Source organism: Quercus suber, unplaced genomic scaffold (assembly GCF_002906115.3).
Source record: "Quercus suber isolate HL8 unplaced genomic scaffold, Cork oak 2.0 scaffold_797, whole genome shotgun sequence".
NCBI classification, from domain to species: Eukaryota; Viridiplantae; Streptophyta; class Magnoliopsida; order Fagales; family Fagaceae; genus Quercus; species Quercus suber.
This window is the reverse complement of record NW_027070232.1, coordinates 149,558-174,920: the sequence shown is the minus strand read 5'-3', so window position 1 is coordinate 174,920 and position 25,363 is coordinate 149,558. Positions and strand designations below refer to the sequence as shown.

At 34.5% G+C, this 25,363-nt stretch overlaps 3 protein-coding genes and 1 pseudogene across 3 annotated transcripts; 3 read left to right on the top strand and 1 right to left on the bottom strand.

Moving 5' to 3' along the window:
* Positions 1-588, top strand: LOC112016917 (uncharacterized). The gene has a single exon (XM_024049375.2). The coding sequence runs from the start codon at positions 1-3 to the stop codon at positions 586-588; it is 588 nt and encodes a 195-aa protein (XP_023905143.2).
* A 2,932-nt stretch (positions 589-3,520) lies between these two features.
* On the bottom strand, positions 3,521-8,002 carry LOC112016928 (F-box protein CPR1). Its single transcript, XM_024049387.2, has 2 exons — positions 6,676-8,002; positions 3,521-3,803 (listed from the first exon to the last, which is right to left on the bottom strand). The coding sequence occupies exon 1, from the start codon at positions 7,830-7,832 to the stop codon at positions 6,699-6,701; it is 1,134 nt and encodes a 377-aa protein (XP_023905155.1). The 5' UTR covers positions 7,833-8,002; the 3' UTR covers positions 3,521-3,803; positions 6,676-6,698.
* Positions 8,003-8,230: 228 nt separating this feature from the next.
* Positions 8,231-10,611, top strand: LOC112016918 (pentatricopeptide repeat-containing protein At1g06143-like; annotated as a pseudogene).
* A 5,986-nt stretch (positions 10,612-16,597) lies between these two features.
* LOC112016929 (F-box protein At3g07870) lies at positions 16,598-23,662 on the top strand. Its single transcript, XM_024049388.2, has 4 exons — positions 16,598-16,773; positions 17,019-18,291; positions 19,122-19,186; positions 23,247-23,662. The coding sequence occupies exons 2-4, from the start codon at positions 17,028-17,030 to the stop codon at positions 23,310-23,312; spliced, it is 1,395 nt and encodes a 464-aa protein (XP_023905156.1). The 5' UTR covers positions 16,598-16,773; positions 17,019-17,027; the 3' UTR covers positions 23,313-23,662.
* The last annotated feature ends 1,701 nt before the right edge of the window (positions 23,663-25,363 follow it).

Genomic DNA, 25,363 nt, shown 5'->3' with positions numbered 1-25,363 from the left:
ATGGATTCACACAGTGGTGCTACTTCTGATTGGTTTCTGCACTTAGCTGACATAGATGCTCGGTTTTTGCACTTAGCTGAAACACAGATGCACTCGGCTTGGCAGCCTCCATTATCGGGTTCTTTTAAAATAAATGTGGATGGTGCTCTTTATCCCACAAAGAAGGTGGCTGGCATTGGTGTAGTTATAAGAGACTTGCAAGGAAGATTAATGGTAGCGTTATGCAGAAAAATTAAAGCCCCATTGCAAGTGCTTGAAGTTGAAGCTAAATCTTATGAAGTAGGTATGTTGTTGGCTAGACACCTGGGGCCGCGAGATGGGGTGTTGGAGGAAGACTCATTGACTATTTCTAATGCTCTCAAAGGAATTTCAGTACCGCCCACCTCTGTTGAAGCTATTGTGGAAGGCCTTCATGTTTTACGCTCTGAAATTGATGTTGTAATCTTTTCTCATGTGCGTAGATCAAGCAATAAGCCAGCCCATATTCTAGCAAGACAATCTCTAAGCTTTGTCAATGATTTAATTTGGATTGAAGAAATTCCTTGCTGTATTCAGCAAGCTCTTAACCAAGATGTAATTGGTTTTTGATGTTGTTATTAATAGTTGTCAGTGTGTTTATCAAAAAAATAAATACTAGATTTCTTGTTCAACTATTAGAAACTTTACCAGTTGAGCTTAACTAGAATCCACACTTCGACATAATCTAATCTTAACAAATAGAAATCAAAATCCTGTTTAAATTTAAATAGGACTTGAAATGAAATGCAATCCTAATCCCCTAATTAGCTACATGATATTGTTTGAATTCAACTTTAGTACTTTATTTGAATTTAACTTGAATCGATCCTTATTTTATGTTGTTCAATTTCCGGAAATAACAATCTAGAGATTGCTTAGACCATCAAAAAATATCTTGAGAAAAAACTCAAAACAACTTACACATTTTAAAGACTATTAAAAAAAAATGTATGCTTGACACAAGTCAGGCCTTACCATTTTAGTAAAATTTGTAATAGGTATGACTTTTGCTTAGGAAATCTAATTACTATATATATAAAATGTCAAAACTGAGAAAATTCAATTAGATTCTCAATTTTGAACCATGTGTTAACGTTCATTTTTTTTTTAGTGAGTTGTTAGGTTCAAAATCTGAAGAGATTATCCATAACTTTGATCCACAATCCCTAGAAACCTCCAAATTCTCTTTCTCTCTCATACTTGTTGATCTCTAAAGGGATTTTATTTTTTTATTTTTTTTTTTTGACCTTCCTCATGCTTATCTACAAAGGTTGTCAATCTTTCCATCAAAAACACAAACACCTTTTGTCTCTTCCTCTCTTACCCCTTTTAGGTGCCAAAGATCTCTAAAACACTAAATTTCTACTCCATTTTAAATCATAACACGTTACTATTGCTAATAGAATAAGAAATAGTCCCTAAAAACTCAATACACGACTCAAATATTTTTTCAAAAAAAAAAAAAAAAAAAAAGACTATTCTCGTGCATTGCACAAGTTACATATTTTTAGATTTGTTGTTGGTGCCGGAAAAGGATTTGTTCTGGATATCAAATTCAAAAATCTCTAAAAATTTAAACTTTTAAAAAAGTGTTCACATAAACTTTAGAAAGAAAAAAAATTATTAACATTAGACTCTTTTAAGTTTAATATCATTCCGAAGTTCTTATTAAGTAGTGGTTTCTTAATTTATAATGCTGCACTGCTTGCAAGGAACAGAATGCTTCTAGAAAGAAATGATTTGGAAGTCTGTAAAAAATTCCAGTGTGATGCAGCCTGGATGTTATACTCGCACTGTCTATGACCTTATCACTGATATTCAGGTATCTTAAAATGTCTACATTTCATAGCTTTTTGGATAATGAAGTGTATTAGTGCAAATTTCTTGTGTGCTTGGCAATTTTCTATTCAATTTCGTGAAATGTATTTTATATTTCTCTATTTTTGGAGTCACAATGAGAATTCCAAAATTATGGATTCTCTCCTCTTTGATTTAAACTATATGGATTCCACATCCAAATTTTTTTTTTTCTCCCCCTTTTTTTAATTTCTTTATCTATATAATTTTTTCTTTTCTCAAGTGGGCTGGAACATCAACACACATGACAATTCATGACAACCTGAAGCCCAAATGAGTCACACACGACCATCATTGTTCCAAACCCATTGAAGTTCACTCACAAAGCCCACCCCCAAAGCCGAATCGCTAGGAGCCTAGGACCAATGGTCCAAACCACCAATCCAACGTAACCATACACAGCGGCCCACACCTTGCCAAACCATACACGACAATGGTGGCTCCATTTGCACAAAAGAAAATAACAATAGCCCAAAACGCCATTGCTACAGTGTGTCAGTGACCCAACAGAGAGGAGCCGCAAAGTAACCACCAACACTCCAGAAGCTCAAATCAAAGCCACTACACACGGTGGCCTACTAGGGAAATGCATGGTAGATGGATAAAAAAAAAAAAAAACATGTAGACTATTCTCGTGCATTGCACAAGTTACATATTTTTAGATTTGTTGTTGGTGCCGGAAAAGGATTTGTTCTGGATATCAAATTCAAAAATCTCTAAAAATTTAAACTTTTAAAAAAGTGTTCACATAAACTTTAGAAAGAAAAAAAATTATTAACATTAGACTCTTTTAAGTTTAATATCATTCCGAAGTTCTTATTAAGTAGTGGTTTCTTAATTTATAATGCTGCACTGCTTGCAAGGAACAGAATGCTTCTAGAAAGAAATGATTTGGAAGTCTGTAAAAAATTCCAGTGTTATGCGGCCTGGATGTTATACTCGCACTGTCTATGACCTTATCACTGATATTCAGGTATCTTAAAATGTCTACATTTCATAGCTTTTTGGATAATGAAGTGTATTAGTGCAAATTTCTTGTGTGCTTGGCAATTTTCTATTCAATTTCGTGAAATGTATTTTATATTTCTCTATTTTTGGAGTCACAATGAGAATTCCAAAATTATGGATTCTCTCCTCTTTGATTTAAACTATATGGATTCCACATCCAAATTTTTTTTTTTCTCCCCCTTTTTTTAATTTCTTTATCTATATAATTTTTTCTTTTCTCAAGTGGGCTGGAACATCAACACACATGACAATTCATGACAACCTGAAGCCCAAATGAGTCACACACGACCATCATTGTTCCAAACCCATTGAAGTTCACTCACAAAGCCCACCCCCAAAGCCGAATCGCTAGGAGCCTAGGACCAATGGTCCAAACCACCAATCCAACGTAACCATACACAGCGGCCCACACCTTGCCAAACCATACACGACAATGGTGGCTCCATTTGCACAAAAGAAAATAACAATAGCCCAAAACGCCATTGCTACAGTGTGTCAGTGACCCAACAGAGAGGAGCCGCAAAGTAACCACCAACACTCCAGAAGCTCAAATCAAAGCCACTACACACGGTGGCCTACTAGGGAAATGCATGGTAGATGGAGAAAGATCAAGATTTAGAGTAAAACTTTTGAAAAGTTCACGTAAAATGGTAATAATAATTAAATTTAGAGTAAAACGCAAAGTTCACATAAAAGTTCATATAAAGACAATGAAACCAAACTGCAAATCACCTACAAATACTAAAATAAGAAAGGAGTTTAACATACTTCATTAAGCATAAATACATTATAACAACTACAATCCCTTTTGACATGATAAACTAATGCAAACTAAATACCATAAAAAAGGCTTGTTGAATCTTTCTCTTGATGAGTTAAGTCCATTATTTGCTCATCACCACCATGATTGCACAAAGGTTCTGCAAAAAAGTTTTGAAAACTGTAAAGCTTTTTTTGTTTGTGATTTAATACTAGAAGTAGACAAAATAACATTAATTATTGTCATCACTATATAGAAAAAACCTACAACAATATTTGAGGTTTTTCAGAATGTACAGAATAAGAAATACTCCAAGCATTTACCACATGAACATGTGCACTGGGGGGATGGGGGAGTGAGAAATGAGCAAGCAGATTCCCATGCCAGCAATAATATAATAAGAAAATATCTTGCTAATTAACAAAGGGCAATTGTAAAGAGAAAATACAGCATTCCAAAAGAAAATAAAAGTAGAATATCACATAATTCAAGGTAAAATAAAGAACACAAATACACTATGAAATCAACCGTTATTTACAACCAAAACAATTTCAATGTAAAGCCAAAGCCAACCAACAATTCTATTATTGAGTCAAGGTTTGTATCATCCCTCTACATACTCTCTAGAATACATCTCTAGCTCTTATTTAAGGATATCTGGAAAAGGAAAAAAAAAAAAAAAGTACATCAGTGAGTGTTCAAAGTGTCTAATGTGGAGGGCATTATTCCTTGCTCAACAATTATTGATCAATTGTGTATTTTTTTCATTCATAACATTAAGGCTTTCTTAAATTGTTTAAGAGAAATCTTTAACCTTCCTCTAAATGATAACTTTGACCTAAAGAACAAACTAAGAACATTAGCACATTATAGGATGAAATTATGTTCAGGCTTATAAAATAATTTAGGAGTTGTATTGGGATTCTATTTTGAGTTCCACCTTAACCAGTGGGATGAGAGGAATGAGGAAAGGCTTCCCATGCTAAGAAAGTGATACAGTAGAGAAGCAACCTAAAAGAAACTAGATGCAAAATTTACTAGCCTCCAAAACAAGAAAAATACACGACAGGCAATATTCAGAAATTGTAACAAATCTTATTGCTGCAATGAGAAGTCACTCTAATGAACCTAGGATTGTGCTGTCCATCCACATTTTTCATTTATGAAAAAATACAAGGCTAAAAAGATGCTAACTACCTATGAACTTCAATAATTTACCCTCCAAAGAATGAGGCAAAACCTCTTGTATGCTTGCATAGAATAAGAATTATCAACTCATTGAGTGCTTATACATATTTATAGAAATGTTAGTAACCAGATGTTGTTAGTCAAAAACAAATACAAACACTTAAATCCATTATTACCTTTTTTTTTTTGGTTGGGTGGGCGGTGGGAACCAAAATGAAGCATAGATCAAGAACAATCCCATTTCTAACAACATAAAACTAAAATAATCCATATAACAAAGAATGAGAAAGGGGAAAAACAATGGAAGGCATGATATATAGAAACATTAGTAACCAATTGTTGTAAGTTGAAGACATACACACACAAAAGCGAACACTTACATCTATTATTTTTCTTTCTTTTTTTTTTTTTTTTTTTTTGAGGGGGGTTTTTTTGAGGGGGGGGGGTGGGGGGGAGGGGGTGGCGGCGCTCAGATTGACACATAGATCAGAACCAATCCCATTTCTAGTTATATTCAATTGAGAATATAAGTTGTAAGTACTGCCTCATCAACAACTAGAATATTCCATGTAACAAAAAATGAGAAAGGGAAAAACTATGGAAGGCATGATTGCAAAGTTAGAGGGGAATGTGATCTTTCAATACCTCGACATGTAAAGGCTTTTGCATCATTCAAGGATTGGTCTTGGCCAGCCACAAGATTAGGTAACATTGTGATTTGGAGCTTAACTGTGACTCTGATTCAAATATGTAATGTTCAACTAAATGTGTCTACAACTTTCAGAAACATTAAATGCAAATAGACACATGCTTCCTGTGATTATTAGTATGAGATCCTATATGTAATGCTTAGTCTTACTAACTTTATGAAGGATATTAGAATAACTGCAACAATTTCTTTCAAGATCTAGAGCTGATTCCTCTAAGCAACAAAACCTCGTTATAAGTCAAGTCCATTCCTAGTTTATGTGTAAAAATAATATAGTGAACAGTGAAAGAAACCAAAGTTGAGTAATGATGATAGAAGAGACAGAACTTTAAGTAAGGCCAACAGCTAAAAATAGGGGGAAAATGTAAGATACACAATGACAGCAAAGTAGAAATAGAATTCTCTTGCTCGATACATACATTAGAAAAAAGCTCCAAAAAGAATAATTATGGACAGAACATAAAGTTTGAATAAAGGCTAACCAAAAAAAAAGATCAACAGAATACGTAGGAACAAAATGGTAACTCCATGCATCAGCCAATGCACTCAAAATGGAAACTAAAGGAAAGGAAGCTGAAAATTATATTAGTGCTCTTCAAAGAAAGAACAAAAAAAGAACTTATAATGATAGCAAAGTAACAGACATTAGAGAGTGACTTCCATAAAACGGTGGCAACAACATATAAAACTCTGAAACACAGTTCACATTTCATTTCTCCGATTTTTCGATAAAAAAATAAAAGAAGGTTAGGAAAAATAAAATGAAGAGTAAAAGAAACATCAGATATGTAATTGTAGAAAAGAAGCTACCATCAGCAATTGAAAACCTTTTTTAACAAATTTCACCCTCAAACTACAAGAAGTTCCTAATCATATATAAATCTCGAGTTCAGTATATACAATCCCAAATTTTTTGGAATTACTATAAGTTGAATAGCTACTGCACGCATTTATCCCCAAATACAACAGTGATTCTCATTTTCATTTTTTAGGATGTTTCCAAATAAGTTGAACAGCAACTGCAGGAATATATAGAACTGTACCATGTATATTCATATCTAACTTATAATCAATGCCAAGTATATATGAATAACAAGATGGAAAACGATAAAAATAAGCATGAAATGCATCTTGCCTGTTGTTTCTCTTTCTTTTTACTCAGAATGCAAATGCCCAGTTGGGTTTGTTGAGCAAAACTAGACTCTCAACATAAGAGTCAACAAAAGTAAATTTATCTTCAATGGTCCTAAGATCTTTAATCTGTTGGGTCTCAAGGTCTCGTGAGACGAACTGTCCTCTATGCATTTCCAATAAAACCTCACCAGTCTTCTTAAAACCTATTGGCCTTGGTAAGAAGCCTCCTTGATCAGCCAAAGTTGAAAACACTTTGGTCCAAGAGGATGCAACGGCGTACCATTTCATCACCCATATATCGACACAACGAATAGAAACCCCCCATTGAATTAAGGCAAGGGAATTCCTATAAGCTGAAACAGACACACCCACCAAATTCTCAGGATTATCCAAAGGTTTTGGCATTGCTATCTCGCGGAATACCTCGTCCCCCAAATCGAACACCAATATAAAATTCAGAATTTCATTGTCAATATTGTTTTTACTGGCAACACAATGCAAAGCCCCATTGACAAAAGCATGTGGATCACATTTGTTTGCAAATACAGTACCTGTGGGAGGCACTGCAGTAACCACTCTCCACTGATCAGTGGCGAGTGAGTAAACCTCAACCTTGGGTTCACTCTCGCTAGCACTCACAATCCTCACCACCTTATAGTCATTAGTTTTGGAATCAAATCCAAACCCAATAGAGGGGTTGTAAAAACGAAGTGTTCGGAGGCCAACACTGGGTGTAGGAAGATCCACAAGCTTTCTAACAAGAGGGTTCCAGAAAAAGAACCTGTCAGTGAATTTCACGGCAAAGCAGACCAGGCCGTTACAAGTACCCACCACACGGAACGTCCCGCTGAGAGGGAAGTCAAACCTGGTGTGTTCATATAAATCTGGGTTGTTGTTGTTGTCACAATACAATGCGTAGAGTTCTTTATCACTAACCCTGTGTTCACTTGGAGGGAACCTGAATAGAAGGAGGGGATGCTTGTTTTTGGAGTGGTGGAGATGGATGGAGATGAAGGAAGGGTTTTGGATGATGGATTTCCATGTTTTGGAAACGGAGGTGCAAGTTATGATAGATTTTATTGGTAACCGTATGAGAACAAAGGTTAGGATTTCAGGAGGTGGAGAATCCCACATCGCTAAGCTTCGGTTAATAATCATGATTTGGAGAGATTGATGGGTTTGAAAGCTTCGGTTGAAAAGAAATCGGAAAGGATGAGAAAATGGGTTCAACTGTTTTTATGTTTAAGTTTAATCTTCAATGGGCCCCACCACCTTGGAAAAAAAAAAGTTCATAATTATTATCGAACCAGAAGAAAATCAAGAAATTCTTAAGCGTTCTGAGAGCAATGCTCCTTTCTCTCACATGAAGAATAAGTTTCACTAGGGCATGTAAGAATTACTCTCAAACCACCGAGCTGTCCCACAATAACAAGAAACTAGAAGTACTGCTGAGAGAATTCGTGCTAAGGAAGTTTCAAACTATAATTGATCTTATTGTCGAGATGGACGAGCCGTGACACAAATGTCTACCTAGCATTACTTCAATTATTAAAGACATGTACCAGCCTAAACAACCTAGGATGATGTGTTTGCTTTTATGATCAAATCAATGCAAACCAAGATTGTTTTGGGTCAACCAATTTTTCAGTGCCTGCTCCAACTTTTTGCGCATATATTATAGGTTTGATTCATGTGTTTCTTCAAACTACTTTGATTGATTCGAATTTAGGCAAACTTTGTAGATCAAGAATGGTGTTTGATGAATGCCTGAAAGAGATGTTTTGCATGGTCTACAATAGTTTCTGCTCATATTTGTGTTGGGGATTTGAGTTCTGCTAGGAGATAGTTTGAGGAGATGCTTGATAGGAATACTGCTACATGGAACACTATGGTCGATGGATATGCAAGAATGAGGAATTTTGATTCTGCGGAATTGTTGTTCGATCAGATGCCTGCAAAGGATATGATCATATGATCTCAGCACCAGAAATTTAGAGAAGCATTGGCAGTATTGGTGATGCCTAAATTGTCAGTTGGATCACTCGTTTTATCTGGAGCTCTTGATGATCTTGTAGGACTTGCGAGATAAAGAGAGTTCATCGAAAAGACCATCGAATTGTGGCCGATGGGGGGAGCCTCCGATGCTTAAGTTAGTATCAACCCATATCTTTTGTATATAGATGGTATTTTGTAATAATTTTTGTTGTACCTTAGCAAATGGACAAATTGTCCCTTTTATAAATGACTTAGGTAGTTGTTGGACATAAATAAGGGTAATTATTACCTTAATTGTAACATTTTTTATCTTGATGAGAGGGTTTAAGGCCTTTGATGATCGTTATTGAATGTGTTGGACAGTTACTCATCTATCTTTAATAGCCTACTAATGACACAATGGATGTCCATTAAGATTAGGGGTGTGCAGAAAACCCGTCAAGCTGTCAAACCTGACTTGACCCAACTCAACCCAACTCGTTGGGTTGGATCGGTTTTTAGGGCTTGGTGGGTTGGATTGGGTTACAAAATTTTTTTTTATAGTAGATCGAGTTGGGTTTAGGTCATAAAATTACAAACCCGCCAAACCCGACCCGACCCACCCATATTTTAATATATGTTTAAAATATATGTAAAATTACAAACCCGCCAAACCCGACCCGACCCACCCATATTTTAATATATGTTTAAAATATATGATATATTTAATAAATTTTTTAAAAAAAAACTGTGGAGCACTTCCTCAGTTCCTACTATTATATATAATATAAAATCCTATTAGTTCTTTTAATATATATTTAAATATATTATATAATTAATAATAAAAAATTAAAAATTTTAGATATACTTTGTTTATAACTAAGTTAGAAACTCATGTATATTTTGTTTATAAGTGAATTAGGATACTATTTTATTTATATTTTGTTTATCAACTTAGTTGGATACTTAAACATATTTTGTTTACAACTAAGTTGGGATATTAGTTTATATATTAATGTATATTTTGTTTATTAACTCAAGTGGCAAGTGTGATATATTTTTTTTCTGCTCAATTTAATAATAATAGTAATAAAAAAAATTGTCCAACCTATGGGTTCAACTCGACCCAACCCAACCCATGTGATGGGATTCATCCTGATGAAGTGACCATGGCAGCTATTATATCAGCTTGTGCTCATCTAGGAGCTCTTGACTTAGGAAGGGAAATACATCTTTATATATTGCAGAATGGATTTGATCTTAATGTTTATATTGGGTCTACACTGATTGATATGTATGCCAAGTGTGGAAGCTTAGATAAGTCACTTTCAGTGTTCTTCAAGTTGATAGAGAAAAATTTGTTTCGTTGGAATTCAGTTATTGATGGGCTTGTAGCTCAAAGGTATGCAGATGAAGCACTAAAGATGTTTAGCAGAATGGAGAGGGAGAAGAGCAAACCCAATGGAATTACTTTTATTAGTGTTCTAAACGCCTGCACTCATGCAGGACTTGTTGAAGAAGGCCGTATGATGTTTCTGAGCATGACCAATGATTATTCCATCTCTCCTGAAGTTGGACACTAAGGATGCATGGTTGATCTACAGAGCAAAGCGGGCTTAATTAAAGATCACTAGAGTTAATAAGAAGCATGAAAATTGAACAAAACTCCATTATATGGGGAGCCTTGGTAGGTGGGTGTAAGCTCCATAGAAACTTGGAGATGCCCAAGTTGCTACTAACGAACTATTGGTTTTGGAGCCAAACAACAGTAGCCATTACAACCTTCTGATTAACATGTATGCTGAAGTAAATAGATGGGTTGAGGTTGCAAAAATCCAGGCAGCCATGAAGAATCTAGGAGTAGAAAAGAATTGCCCTGGATCCCAGTTGGATTGAAATGGAAAGGAAGATTCATCAGTTTGCTGCATCTGATAAATCTCACCCAGCTCCTAGTAATATTTAATTGTTGGTGGCTTAATTAGACGCGCAGCTGGAGCTAGCTGGCTATGTTCCTGAACTAATATGGGGGATTTAGGCTGAACTGCCTACACCTTTTATGGTTGATGTAACATAATATTTTGGGGTTCTTTCCAGTCACCCCCTCAAACACAAACTCTCTCTCTCTCTAGAAATGGCTGACCAATCCATGAAGCATATCTAGTAAGTCTTGTTGTGAATAAATCAAAATCGTGGTCTAAGGTTGAGATGAAGATGGGCAGTGATCTTGTGCTCGGCAGATAAAGTTCTGATGAGGAATATTTCTCTGTTAGAAAGTGGAAGTTAGAGCTTGCTTGGCTCAGAAAAGCCCTTGAAACAGCTCTGCAATTGTGTCGGTGGGCTTTGCCAACAGGTCTGTTTATTCTACTTCGTGTGCATCTTGATCTAATATAATAACTTGTGTGAATGGTGCTCACTGTATAAATCAGTCATGGCACTATGGTAGAGTCTTGTTATTTGTGTCAGTTTGTCTAACTTCAGAACTTTGGAACAAGAATCTAAGAATAGATGACTCGATCAATTTATGCCATTCTTAAAACTGAATTTCATAATATTTTGTGGACTACATTTGTCCTTCCAAAAAAAAAATCCACAAAAAAAGAAAAATTGGTCTTCTGATTAGATGAGGTTTGATTGGTAATTTTTCATTGTCCATGTTTTCATGTTGACAATGTAACGCCTGTATAATGCATATATGTGCTGTAACTCCAAGTTGGATCATAATTTTAAAGTTTTTAGAATGATCAAAATACCTAAATATCAACTGCTCAGCTTGTTAGGCAATAGTTATTCATTTAAAAGTGTCCTTACAAGTTTGTCAATTTCATTTTTAAGGTATCTAATAATTTTCTGGGAAGGTGGTTTCTAAAATCTACATAAAGGAACACCCCCCCCCCCTCCTTTTTTTAAATATAGATCACTGTACATGTGAGGGCTGGTTCTTTTGTAGGATATGGAAGTTGGGTTTTTCTGTTTCAGAAAGACATTTATATTTACACGGCAGTTTTTTGGTATTGGACAAGGAATTTGTTTTCTCAATATAAAAAATTTAGAAAACTTAATTCTCAATTTTTGTCAAGATAAGTGTGGTTGAGAAGGGAGACCGAAAAACGTAATAGATCTGGTTACAAACTACGCAAAACAGGTCGCGTGTTCAGTGCAAGACGTAGCTTGAAAGCTTGCTGATAATGCAAAGTTTAGGAACAAAAAGACTGATAGGATGTGGAATGAGTGGTTGATGGAAACAAGTGATGATAAGAAGTGACTGCTCTTGGGGAGTCACAACTCACAAGTACCTTCAAGAGAAAAAGAGAGAAACTAAGGAGTGAGGGAAAAATATGAAATTGCATCAGTTTTCTTATTATGAGCTCCATCACTAGCAAGACGAGGGTTTATTACATTGCCATGCTTAATTCCTGTTTGTAGGCTAATTGCGCATGTGCTGAAAGAGCTGGAATTTACAATAGCATGTGTTAAATGTGCCTAACCCAACTGAGCTTAACCAATTAAGCTTATCCATCAAAATTTGAGATCAGCATGGACCTTGGCATTAGAGGATCAAGAGAGTTAAAACTGGTACAGACCCAAATACAGGCCTCGTGACCAATAATTAAGCAAATTCACCAGCTGACTAATAAAAAGAAGCAACTAGGGACTTCATACGCGTCACCTGCCCCTAACCTAACTCCCAATATTGCATTTACACGGTACCTAAAATAAATAAAATATGTCAAACTCACAATAAATAACTATCGGTATTTTAACACCACCCCCCCCCCCCCCCCCCAAAAAAAAAGAAGGTTGGTCACTTTGTAGGCATTGTGCTGTGAATTTGTACCAAATTATCAATGAAACATTTTTGTACGTGAAGGGTGGGAAGTAAACACTACCAATAAAAACATCTCCAAAAAAATCATATATTGGCGTAAATAGTTTAACATTCCGATTGTTCATCAATAAAATAAAAATAAATAAAAAATCTTCTTTTATTCTCTACCCTCTCTCTCTCCTTTCCAAATATTATTTCTTTTTTCTCTCTCCTGCACTGATCTAGTCATATTGGCAAAGATGGAGTGTGACGAAGGGTGGTTGATGGCAGTGCCGCTTCAAGACCTAGGCAACTTAGAGCATTTACATCAGTATGTGTATTTTACACATCCATTTTTACACTAAAAATCTACTTTTTCTATTTTACACATTCACTTTTACAAAACACTCACATCAATTCATTTATTTTACAAGATTTTTTAATAAAATATTCATTCTTCCCAATTTTTTTATTATTTCTCTCAACTACCTATTTACATACGCATTCTCTCTCTCTCTCTCTCTCTCTCTACCCATTTTTCTGATCTATTGCTATCTCTCTCTACTCATCTCTCTCTTTATCCCCATCTCAGATCTCCACAGCTTCACTTCTTAAACAACAAGACCCAATCTCCAAACAAAACTGGTCAGATCTCCACAGCTTCACTCCTCAACAACAAGACCCAAACAAGCACCGATCAGATCTCCAAGCACCGATCAGCTTCACTCCTAAAGCACCGATCGGTCAAATCTCCAGTAAGCACCGATTGGTCATCTCTCTCTTTATCTCCATCTCTATACCGGTCAGATCTCCATAGACAGCTTCACTTCTCAAACAAGACCCAATCTCCAAACAAAACCCAACTCTATACACGGTTAGATCTCCAGCAAGCACCGGTCAGATCTCCGAGCACCGATCTCCAATAAGCACCGATCTCTAGCAAGACCCTCTCCTTCTTGGTCAAGCACCGATCTCCAGCAAGACCCACTCCCTCTCGGTCAAGCACCGATCAAGCAACTGTAGCGCAAGCGTCGATCAAGCAACTGTAGCGTGGGTTTGTCTGTGTGGATTTGTTTGTATGTGGGTGTGTTTGTGTATTGATTTGTCTATGTGGATGTGTTTGTGTGTGGGTGTGTTTGTGTTTGTGTGCATCTGAGGAGAAGAAGATGAGGAGTTGAGGTAGTTGTGCATGGAGAGAAGAGAGAGAAAAATTGGTGCGAACTAATATTAATAAAATAATAAATACATGAGTTATAGTAACCGTGTATATATGGATAAATATACATGATTATACAAGAAGCACTGATGTGGAGCAATTTTGAGACAAAATGTGTAAAAATGGTAGTTTTTTCTATTATACATGAGTTTCCATCCACTGATGTGAATGCTCTTAGGCCTTTTATTTGTCCCAATTTTTTTAAAAAGTTTTAAGACTTCCATTAATGTAACAAAAGGCTTCCAAATTGAGGAAAAAAATTGTAGAATGATAACTAATTTTTTTTTTTTAAAGAAAACTATTTGTGCGTTTTGCATTCTTTTCCCATCTTCAAGAAAGCCCCAACATATTGGACCAATAGAAATCTAACACAATTAAAAACCTAAATTTTTTTCTTTAAAAAAATTGTTAGGATTTTGTAATTAATGTGTTGAATAATCATTGACAATCAATTTTCTTAACAATTTATAAAAGTGATATTAATAAAATCTAAATACAAAAACTATATTAGCAATTTTGTATCTTAAAAAGCAAAAAGAGTAGTTTTACAAAAAGAATTTATAAAATAAAAAATTTAATACATAATCAATATATATATATATATATATAATCGAAACCTCTGAAGCTCCCACAATTTTCTACGTCATCACTATTTTCTTTTTCTTTTTATTTTAGGTTTATATCTTATATTTCTCATTAACGTGTAATTATCTTATCAAGTGTTACAATAGATTAGTTTAAGTAAAACTCTATTAGATATATGTTTCAAGAGCTTGAAAATTCTATAACAAAAATTTCAACAAATTTACACCTCATTAATATTTTTAAAAAGTTTTATTTTTAAAAACCTTTAGGGTTTCTTCCTTTCTTGCATAAGAACCTTGTACGGCACCAACACAAATATAAACCCTGATTTTCTTTTTTTCTTTCTTGCACACAAACCTCCTTTTATAGCACCAACACAAATATTAAACCTCATTAGTATCTTTGCGTCCCACTCCTCGATGAAGGTTGATTTTCCACTCCCTCTTTGTTTCTTGGAATTATTTGTTTAGTATTTCTTGGAATTGATATATATATATATATATATATATATAGATTGCTTTTCTTTTCTTTTCTTTTTAGATGAGAATTGCATATGCAGGAGTTTTGCTATATAAGGTTTTTTTTTTTTTTTTGGTGGTTTTTAGATTGACGATAATCAGCAAAGAGAGAGAGAGCAAACTAAGTTAAAGAGCAGCGTTGTGACTACTCATATTCACCTTTTATTCAGTAGAGCCTAAACATCAAGTTGAGTATGTTGATTTATTGTATTTTATCCAATACAAATTTCACACTTGATCTTTTTATTGTAGAACTTTTTAATTTTTGACTCCTCCACCCTTCACGTCCCCCTTGCGCATGTATGTAGCACAATATCTGATTCAATTCATATTAGCCCATTAATCACCACAATTAAAATGAATAAAATAGTCTCTCTTCTTTTTAATGTGGGATTAAATATTTTCACTAATTCCTCATATTTCATATTCACTCTCACATCTTTACATTTATGTTGCAATATTTATTCATTTTAATTAATTAATATTAAAATGCTCCAACATGTTCATTATGCGGTAGGCAATCATGATTAAAAGTGAACACATTTAGCATTTGAATTTAAAATATTTTATTCCATTTTGTAGAATTCAATAGGTGTGTTTGAAAGATTGAATTAATCTTAATTAAGTTTACAATATCTTTTCATTATCCTCTCCTTATATCAATTTCAAATTCTAATCATGTTTTGACAAATCAAGGAGGTGATACTAAATTCCAATATTGTCACCATATTTATAATCAACTTATTGGTGTTTGCTTTTATGAATAATCATTGAATCAGTTATTATTTGTACTATATTGGATGTTTTAAACTAATTCTAATTATTACTACTAGACATTATATTAAATTGTGTATTTTTTAGAATGATTGAATTATCTTGATTGTCTTTTGTTTTGATATTTGGGTCTCTTTATTTCCTTTCAATTTATATTTTTGTTGGTCCCAACATCTAATTGAAATGTTTGATTTAGCCAATGGCCATAACAAACTCCAACCAATTCTTTGTTAGTTTAAAAGTTTCACCTAATTAGTGGTTAATCAACAAAGAATGGGAAAAACACAGTAAGGAGGTACAAAAATAGCGCAAGACTACAAGAGAGCTTGGTGAACTTCAACTTCTAGAGTTTTTGCCTCTCTATCGAGGTAAATTGATGTTATTTAGGAATGAAATATCATTTGGGTTATTGAGAAAATAATAATTTTATTTTTTACTTTGACATCTAAATCAATATAAATTTGACAAATTTATGTTAAATAATACTGTGTATTGCACAGGTTAGCGACTAGTTAGTTTCTAAAATTGTGCTTAAATTTGGTTTATAACTTTCTAAACGTGTCTTAAATCATGTGATCATGAAATGTTAAGAGAAAGAGTGTTTCAAATAAGTGAGGTAAGGTGGTGGGGCCGAATATGGGTAAGGAAAATAATAAAAAAATGTGACAAAATATTATTTTAATAAAAGATGATGTATTATAATTTATAAATAATTTGATATGAGTATTTTTAAAAATTGATTGTGTAAAATAAAATTAAAAAAAGTAGATTTTTATTGTAAAATAGAAGAAAACTGAGTTTAATTGGGTATATTGTTTTTGAGTTAAATAAGAATCAATAAATTTTTAGTTAAAACTCAATAATCACTTGATTTAATTGAGTTAATTTCAATTTAATCCAACTAATAATTAAGTAAATTTGGATTCAATTAAAACAAATGAGATTAAATGAGTAAATGAGTTCGGCTTTACTTTTTCACCTTTAAATTACTGAATAACAGCAGTGGATAAAAAAAAAAGAACGGACAGTAGTAGGAAAACAGCTGTCAAGTACTTTGGCAGCAAGAAATTTTGTACTGTAGTAAAAATTGAAAAGAGCTCTGTTTTCTCACTCTCACATTCACGCATTTCTGATTCCCACGACTCATCATCAGCTTCGCTAGCCGCTAGGGTTTTACCTCCGATCCAGCTCTCCGGGTCCACTCGCTCTCCCCTCTCCAATCTCAAAGTCAGTCTCTCTCTCTCTCTCTCTCTCTTAGTCTTTGTCTCATTTTTTTTTTCTCTCACACTATCCAGCTAAAAACATTTAAAAAAGAAAAAAAGAAAAAAAGAAAAAGAAAATCTGGGTTGTTTGGTATTTACCGATTCAGTAACATTTTGGCACATACACTATTTCTTTATAGTGTCACTCTGTTAAAAGTTTAATTTCTTAAACCCCAAAACCCTTTTTCTCTCTTTCTTTGATTCTTGAAGGAACTAGCAATGTCAGACAACTTACCTGAACTCACCAAGACCTTCACTGAAGATTTTTTACACAACGAAGAAGTATCGGTTTTCGACTCTCTGCCTCCCGAAATCCTACCCGAAATTCTCATTCGACTGCCCACAAAAGCCATCATCAAGTGCACCTCCGTCTGCAAGACATGGAAATCACTCATCCAAAGCCCCACCTTCATTTCCGACTATCTCCGCCACTCCGCCACCAAAGACGACCACCCCCTCCTCCTCTTCAGGCTCTGCCCCGAGAACCTCGCGAAAGCGGTGGAGAGCCTGAGACGGGACGAAGTCGAAAAAGAAGTGTACGCTCTGCATTGGGACGACAACAAAGATTTCAGTGAGCACGCCAGGTTCGACTTCCCCTTCCACGGCCAAAGCATCAATGGAGTGTTCCGCGTCGTGGGCACCTGTAATGGCCTGGTCTGCCTCGCCGATGATTTGTATAGGTACTGCTACAATTTCATCATCTGGAACCCGTGCATTCGAAAGTTCGTCCAACTTCCTAGACCCCACATGCGTTTCTCAACGCACGGTGGCTATGATGCGTCTGTTGGGTTTGGATTCGACTCCGAATCCAATGACTACAAGGTGGTGAGGTTTGTGAGTCTTCAAAATAAAGGCTCATTTGGTAAGTTTCCGCCGGAGGTCGAGGTCTACTCACTTGCCACTGGTGAATGGAGGATTCTAAAGGCCTCGCCTCCCAAAGGTTGCGTACCTTATCGCGACCAGGCTTTTGTGGATAACCAAGAGGCCTTTGTCAATGGGGCGCTGCATTGGGTTGCTCTGAGGTGGTCTAAGAAAAAACTTATCAACTTTGTGATGGTGTTTGATTTGGGGGACGAGGTCTTCCGCGAGATAGCACTGCCAAATCTTGATGAGTGTGCGCTGAGTGATTCTATTTGGGCATATGGGAACTCGCTTGCCTTGATTCAACATTCTAATTTATGGGTGATGAAGGAATATGCAAATGCGTCTTCTTGGACCAAGATTCTAAGTTTGGCTGATCAAGGTGTCCGAATGGGCATACCGAGGCCGTTAGGTGTGGGAGCAAGCAAATCTAAGGCAAGAGGTTTTAGGAAGAGTGGTGAGGTTATTGTAGAAATGGGTGACGGCCAGCTCATTTCACGAGACCTTAAGACCCAAGAGATTAAAGATCTTGGGATTTCTGGATATGGGTTTACTTTTGTTGGTTCTTATGTTGAGAGTCTAGCTTTACTCGACAATCCCAACCAAAGAGCAAAAACAACAGGCAAGATACATTTTGTTTTTGTGCTTTTTCCATTTTGTTCTTGATATGACTGGCCATTGATTACCTTAGTTAAGTGGCTTTATATTCGCGATAGATAGATTATTGTTGAGTAGATAGCATGTATACTTAACTATCAAAAAACAAATTGGTTTATGTTGGTTATCAACTTTGAGCAATCTTTTTATCAAGTATTTGAGATAAATGGACACTGTGAAGTTCATTTTTCCTGCCACTTGTAATATGCAATATGTATATAGAAGATGTACTTAACTTTTTCTTTCTTAATAATGTAATGGTGACCTCTTTTAACTCCATGTTTTCACACGCGTGCTAAACTTTGTTCATCTATTCCTTGGAATTTTAAAATTTTTAATCTGTCAATTATGACGTATATAACTAAAGATAGATCCACTTTAAGCTATTTATTGAACTCTTTTCTTAAAAAATTTTGTTAATCTGTAAAATTATTGTACACTTTAAATGTTCTATTGCTTTAGATGCCTATCTTCTTACTGAAAACATTCCCCAAGGAGAGCCATATTCATTGAGAAAGTAGCCCACCAGTGGTTATTGCTTGCATTGGGTGGTTAAGAATTTAAAATTACTTGTTTATAATCCTCTTCTTGAAGTATTTTTGTTATCTTTCCTTCCTTATCATAATTTGAACATTTTTATCCCAACAATGTTGTTATGCTTGGATCTATTGTTTAGTGAATTAATTCCATTCCATTGTTTTTCTTTTCCCTCTCTTCATTTTTTGTGAATGAGTTACTATTTTCTATCACAATCTCTATGGATCTTGACATTTACTTTTGTTCATTCTTATGTAGAAGGTCTAGCTTTCCTCGATGAAGCCAACAGTGCAATTACTAAGGCTCAAGAATGGGATGAAAAGGTAAGATGTATTTCACTCTTATTTTTATGGTTTTCTATTTTGTTCTTCCTGTATACTTTGCATTCATTATAAGTTAGATATGAGCATGATTATTGACCCTTTTTTTTTTCCCCTTATTATAAGTTAGATAGGATAATTAGCTTATCGAGGTTGTCATTTTTCTTGGATGTTAACTTTAAGCAAGCCTATTTATCAAGTTTTTGAAGAGTGTGAACTTCGTGTTTCCTATCAGTTATAATTTAAAATGTGTAAATAGATGAGTTTAGCTCTTTTTTATTTCCTTGAAAATTATATTTGACCTCTTTCTTACTGTAAAACCTTCCAATAGAGCCAATGTTTATTGAGAAAGTGGCTCATTAGTGGGTATTGCGTGCTTTTTGTGGTTAGGAACTGAAACGTGTTTATAAGGCTCTTCATGAACTATTATTATCTATACTTCCGTAGCAAAATTTGAGTCCTTTTCTTTATTCACAATAAAGCAGTTACACTTAAGATGAGTTATTTTGTTGACTCCATTCTATTTGATTGTTCTTTTTCCTAACTATTTTCAGGAAGCCTTCTATTCCTTTCTGTCTGAGCATAATTTATTAACTATTACATTTGCTCAAGCCATTCTAATTCTAATAACAATCTTATTAAACTCTTACCTTTGTTTTTTTGTTTTGTTTTTTGTTTTTTGTTTTTTGTTTTTTTTTTTGTTTTGTTTTTCTCATATCACTGGGTGGTCTAACACTTAAAACTCCAACTCAAATCTTGCTCCATAAATCATTGGAGATATCACAATCAAAAGGCACTGATTCCTAAATTTAATTCTTAGTTTGTAGAAAAAAACATTATCTTGATGGTTGATGCCCTGATTTTATTTATTTATCTCTAGTGAGGAGCTTGTTCCTAATAGCCAGCCAAGCTATAGAACGTATTGCAGTACTTGGTGACAGATTAGGCACACAATACAAGGTCTCATACCAATTCACCGTAGGCAATCTGAGTCTAATTGCATTCCATGTTTCTTGTAATTGAACACCACTCCCCCCCGCCCCCGGCGGCGACTTTTCAGGTTTCCAAATCACTGTGTTTATGGTTGTGTTTAGTTACCTCCCTTCTCTTTTTTCTAAAAGCATTTATCTAATCCAGAATTACTTCTCTGGTACACCTTGTCTGATTTAGAAATCTTTTCCTGCTGAGGTGTTGTTGAATCATCTGTTCAAATTGCACTCGAGGACCATAAGTTTGCAATATTTATCTATTGAGGTGCCATCTGTCATGCCTTGAGAAATTATGCCTTATGCCTTTGTTACATGAAATATTTTAGTTTTCTAGTTGTTGACGAGGGAGTGCTTACTTCTTACATTCTCAATTTAATATATTAGAAAAGGGATTGGTGTTATTTTGATGGATGTTTGTAACTTATGTACTTGATTGTTATGGTCTGCAGCTGTATACATTGTGTATGCTTAGGTGAATCTTTTTTATGATTTAAATAAAATTTCCATTACTTATATAAAAAAAAAGGGGGATTGGTTTTTAGCTATGTATGGTTTTGGTGCCCCCCTTTTCTCATTTCAACAGTGAATGGATGTTAAGTATTTGGGGTTACTGATGCATCCATATGTGTGCATAATCACTGACTGAGTTTGATAATTCTTCTTTTACGCAACCATTAGAGAGCTTTTGCAACCATTGTAGCTTAGTGATAAGTATATTGCATTTTTTGGAAGGGAAAAATATAGAAGTTCATCCGTAGATAGTGTCTGATTTTATTTAGAGGTCTATGATTGATTACCTTAATTGTGTGGCTCTATAGTTAGGATAGATAGCTCATCAAGGTTGTGGTTGTGGTCATTTATATTGAGATAGTTTAGTAAAGAGCATATATACTCAATGATTAGAAAACCAGGTGGTTTGTATTGGTTATAAATTTGGTTGAAGATAAATGGACTGTGAATTTCATGTTTCCTTCCACTTATAATTTGCATAATATGGATAGATGTAAACTTTTTCTTTCTTGATTATGCTATGGTGTGGGCTCTTTTAACTTTATCTTTTCACACTTGTACTAAATCTTCTTCATGTTCTCCTTGGATTATTAAACTTTTTCTTAATCTGTCAATTATGATCTATTTATGCTAAAGATATTGCTTGTACATTTTAAATCTTTAATTTCTGCCTACCTATAAAAAAAAAAGTAGTTACTTACAATAAAAAAAAAGTAATCTTTAATTGCTGCCTATCAACTTACCAAAAACATTCCTATAGAGCCATGCTCACTGAGAATGCAGCTCACCAGTCTTTATTCCTTTGCTTTAAGAATTGAAAATGACTTGTTTATAATCCTCTTCTTGAATTGTTTGTGTTATCTTTCCGTCCTTCCTTTGCATAATTTGAATATTTTTATTCCAAAAAAAAATAGTTATGCTTAGATGTATTGTTTTGCTGACTTGATTTCATTCCATTGTTGTCCTTTTCCCTCTCCACATCTTTTGTGACTAAGTCGTCAATCACATCAGCCATCAGCTGGTGGTGGTGCTGTTGCGTCAGCCATCAGCTGTCAAACACATTGCACCTCTCCGCTGATCAGGCAGCTCTATCACTTGCTGACTCTTAACTTGCTTTTCTTCAGTACTTTTATTTTTTCTTTTAGAAATATCTGCATCACACCCTCACATCAGATCTGATTCTATATTCTTTTAATCTTTTTATTTTTATTTTTTTTAATTGTATGACTCTCGCCTGCCCCTGATATGGTGCCTTTCTCTATTCTTTCTTTCAGCTTTCTAGACCTGTCTACAATACTCTGATGACAATGATTTTGAGTTTTGAATTTTATTTTTTAATTGTATCAGTTTTGGACCTTTGGTTAAGATGATTACTTATTATTTATTAATAGATAATGGTATAAATAAATTGTTGAATCACAGCCATGATGTGTCCTAGTTTTTCAAGAATTGTCATGTAGCCATGTCCGTATTGTGTCGTGTTAGAGTTTGTTCTTCCTTTAAGCACTCAATGTGTTTGATAATTGGTTTTTCCCTTGATGTAGCTCACTTGTGAATATTATTCCCCTATTTGGAGAGGAAAATAATGGAAGTACATTGATGGTTAGCTATCCTTGTTGGTGGACAAATCAATCCTTACTGTTGTTGCTTGGCCAGAAATTTTTGTTTAGTTTCTGATTTTTGCATATATTTTTCTTGTTATGGAGGATGCTGACTTTTGCATTTCAAACCACCCCCCCCCCCCCTAAAAAAAAAAAACCAAAAAAAGAAAAAAAAGAAAAAAAATTAGGTTTTCATAGTTCAGAGGCAAAATAGGTTGCAGGCATAGGAAGCATTTTAACATAGGCAGCCCTCTTCCACGAAGCTAAGTTGGCACCTTTTCTTTGTTAATTATTCTGCTGAAATTTATTTCATCTTATAATGTGCGAATGTTCTTAGTTTCTTCTTTAGGTGAATATATCTTTTAGAGGAGGGTTAAAATCAATCCTTGGTATAAGAGTGATTTCTAACTATAGCAATGAGACCTGTGATACTTATTGAAAAAAAGCAAAGAGATTTGTGATAATTTGTGATTGTTGCTTGGCAAGGGATGTTTTACTAAAGAGCACATGATGGATGAGACAACCCTTCATTCAAAATAGTGTTTTGTGGTTGCCTAGTCAGCTTTGACTTTACTTTGAAATAATTTGTTTTGGTTTTAATTTACAGTTGATTTCATATTGTATATTTGATCTTTCTTTTACCATGAATTTTGCAATATTTGTTCCCTTATTTTCGTTTGGAACACAATCTTCTCTTTACAATTGTGCTTTGTTAAGTAGCAAGATATCTTATTAAATAATTGTTGGCATGGGAATTTGCTTAGATCATTTACCCCATTCCCCTTGGTGCACATGTTCATGTGGTAAAGATTTTGAGTATTTCTTATTTTTTACATTTTGAAAAATGACAAATTTCGGTTTAGGTGTTTTCTATAAGGCTACTAAATTGATTAGTATTATTTAATTTTATTATGGTATTAAATCACAAACAAGCATGCACTTACAGTCTTTAAATTCTTGCAGGACTTCGCGATGGAACTTTTCCGACAAATGTTTCTGATGCCGTTCTTAAGTAGTTTAACTCAGTGACAGAAAAGATTCAACAAAGTTTTTTTGTTGGTGCTTACTTGCTTAGTATTGGCATTTGTTTATTATGCCAAAATGAATTGTAGTTATTATTAGGTTAAGGAGCTTATTTTGTTAAACTCATTTGGACTAGACCAGTACACCACTGACCACTCTTATGTTAGTATTTCTGGATGATTTACAGTTTAGTTTCAGTGTGACTACAAAAATGACTAGGCACTAAACTATGTATGTTAGAGTGTGTGTGTTGAATCTCGTCTTTCTTGGTGAACTAGATAGCAGTTATATATATGTAATTGGTATTATGGTAGCTATGGAAACTATATATAAATATGTGTTTTAATCTTTGGATATTTACATTTAAGATGATATGGAGGGATTGCATATTGCATTTGAGGATGAATGGTTTTAAGTTTTAAGGAAACAATTGAGACATTTACATAATTGCATGCAAATGAATTGAAAGATGAATGATTGAGTATTTTGTAATAAGTAAAGATTTTTAGATATCAAATAGTAAAGTACATGCCAAGATAATCTGATTATAGTAGAATTAAAAACGTAGATTTAAAATTGTAGACATATGTGAGAAACATTTATAAGTGTGAAAATAGTAAGGCTAAAGTATCAAATTAGCATAAATTATGAATACTTAGACTTATTTTTTAACAATTTATGTCAAAAATAAATGGATTTTCAAAATAAATTATAATATTTTCTACAGTGTGTGTTGCTTAACAATGATATGATACTCATAATAGAAACCATGTATAAATAAGTAAACAATCAAACTTTAATGTATATTCTCAAATTGAAATAGAGTGCCAGCCATAATTTGTTTAACAATGATATGATACTCATAAAAGAAACCATATATAAATAAGTAAACAATCAAATTTTAATGTATATTCTCAAATTGAAATTGTGGGGCCAGGAAATTGGGTAGCCTTGGCCCACTTCAAACCAGGCCCAAATGGCCCACGTCGAGGACGCATGATGGGTCCGAGGATGACCCTATCCTCGGTCGTCCGAGACTACGGAAAAACACGAGGACCGCCCCACCACAGGACTCCTTGAATATTCGAGGAGGAGAAGGGCCCGGTGCCACGCGTCGGCAGCAGAAGCACGGCGAAGGAGCAAGCCCTGGGTGGACTGTCACCTCTGCATTGAATACGCTCACCTGACCCTCCTGGCCGCATTAATGGGGATGTAACCCCTTGACAGGGCAACATCGATCAGGGTGAACCACTTGAGCATGGATATGACATTTGATGGGACAGGCGGTCAGGGAGGAAGCCAATAGATGATCAACAGAAGGAAGAAGTGAGGGAGAGAGTGAGAGATATATAAGGAAGGGAAACAAAGTGTAAAGGGGGAGAAAAAAAGAAGGAAAAATCCCCTCGGCCACGGGCCGAGGAGCATCCCACAGTTGTAAATTGGTCTTAGTATCTTTCAATGAAAGAAAAGTAGTTCTTGCTTGGTGAAGGCCGGCGAGCGCCTAAACCTTCGATCCACTCTTTACAAATTCATTGTTCTGGGTTCGTTGGGCCTAGGAACCCATATCTTTTGGGCTACAAAAACGGACCTTACAGAAATAGAGTACCAACCACACTTGATAATTAATTATAAAATTAAATTTCAAGATTGTAAATTTTTTATATTTTTTTATTCTTTTTTAAATGAGTTATCCAATAAGTTATTTGTAATTTTGTTTTTATATTTTGGAATGTTGATATTGTGTATAAATAAAACTTGTGTATTTGTTTTACTTATCTTTGTGTTATTTTATTTTAGTTAGCAATGTTGAGATTTGTATAATTTTAAAATTATTGAACAAGTATTAATAAGTTTAACTGAGTTCATTCTTGATATAAGTGGTGAATTCAAAGTAAGGCATTTTACATCAAGTGATTTGTTGCACGATTTTAATGGCAAATACATGTTAAAAACAAAAAAAATCATGTGAAAAATACTGGTCAACTAAACTCGATTTGCAACCCGATTAACCCAAACTTGTTTTTATCCCGCTTAAATGACAAGTTTTTGACCTACAA

What these genes read in the sequence shown, in the direction of transcription:
- LOC112016917 (XM_024049375.2), top strand. Translation starts at nt 1, where the DNA reads ATGGATTCACACAGTGGTGCTACTTCTGATTGGTTTCTGCACTTAGCT.
- LOC112016928 (XM_024049387.2), bottom strand. Translation starts at nt 7,832, where the DNA reads ATGATTATTAACCGAAGCTTAGCGATGTGGGATTCTCCACCTCCTGAA.
- LOC112016929 (XM_024049388.2), top strand. Translation starts at nt 17,028, where the DNA reads ATGTCAGACAACTTACCTGAACTCACCAAGACCTTCACTGAAGATTTT. An exon ending in CCAAAGAGCAAAAACAACAG is followed by an intron (nt 18,292 to 19,121) that starts GCAAGATACATT and finishes ATTCTTATGTAG; the next exon opens with AAGGTCTAGCTTTCCTCGAT. An exon ending in CTCAAGAATGGGATGAAAAG is followed by an intron (nt 19,187 to 23,246) that starts GTAAGATGTATT and finishes AAATTCTTGCAG; the next exon opens with GACTTCGCGATGGAACTTTT.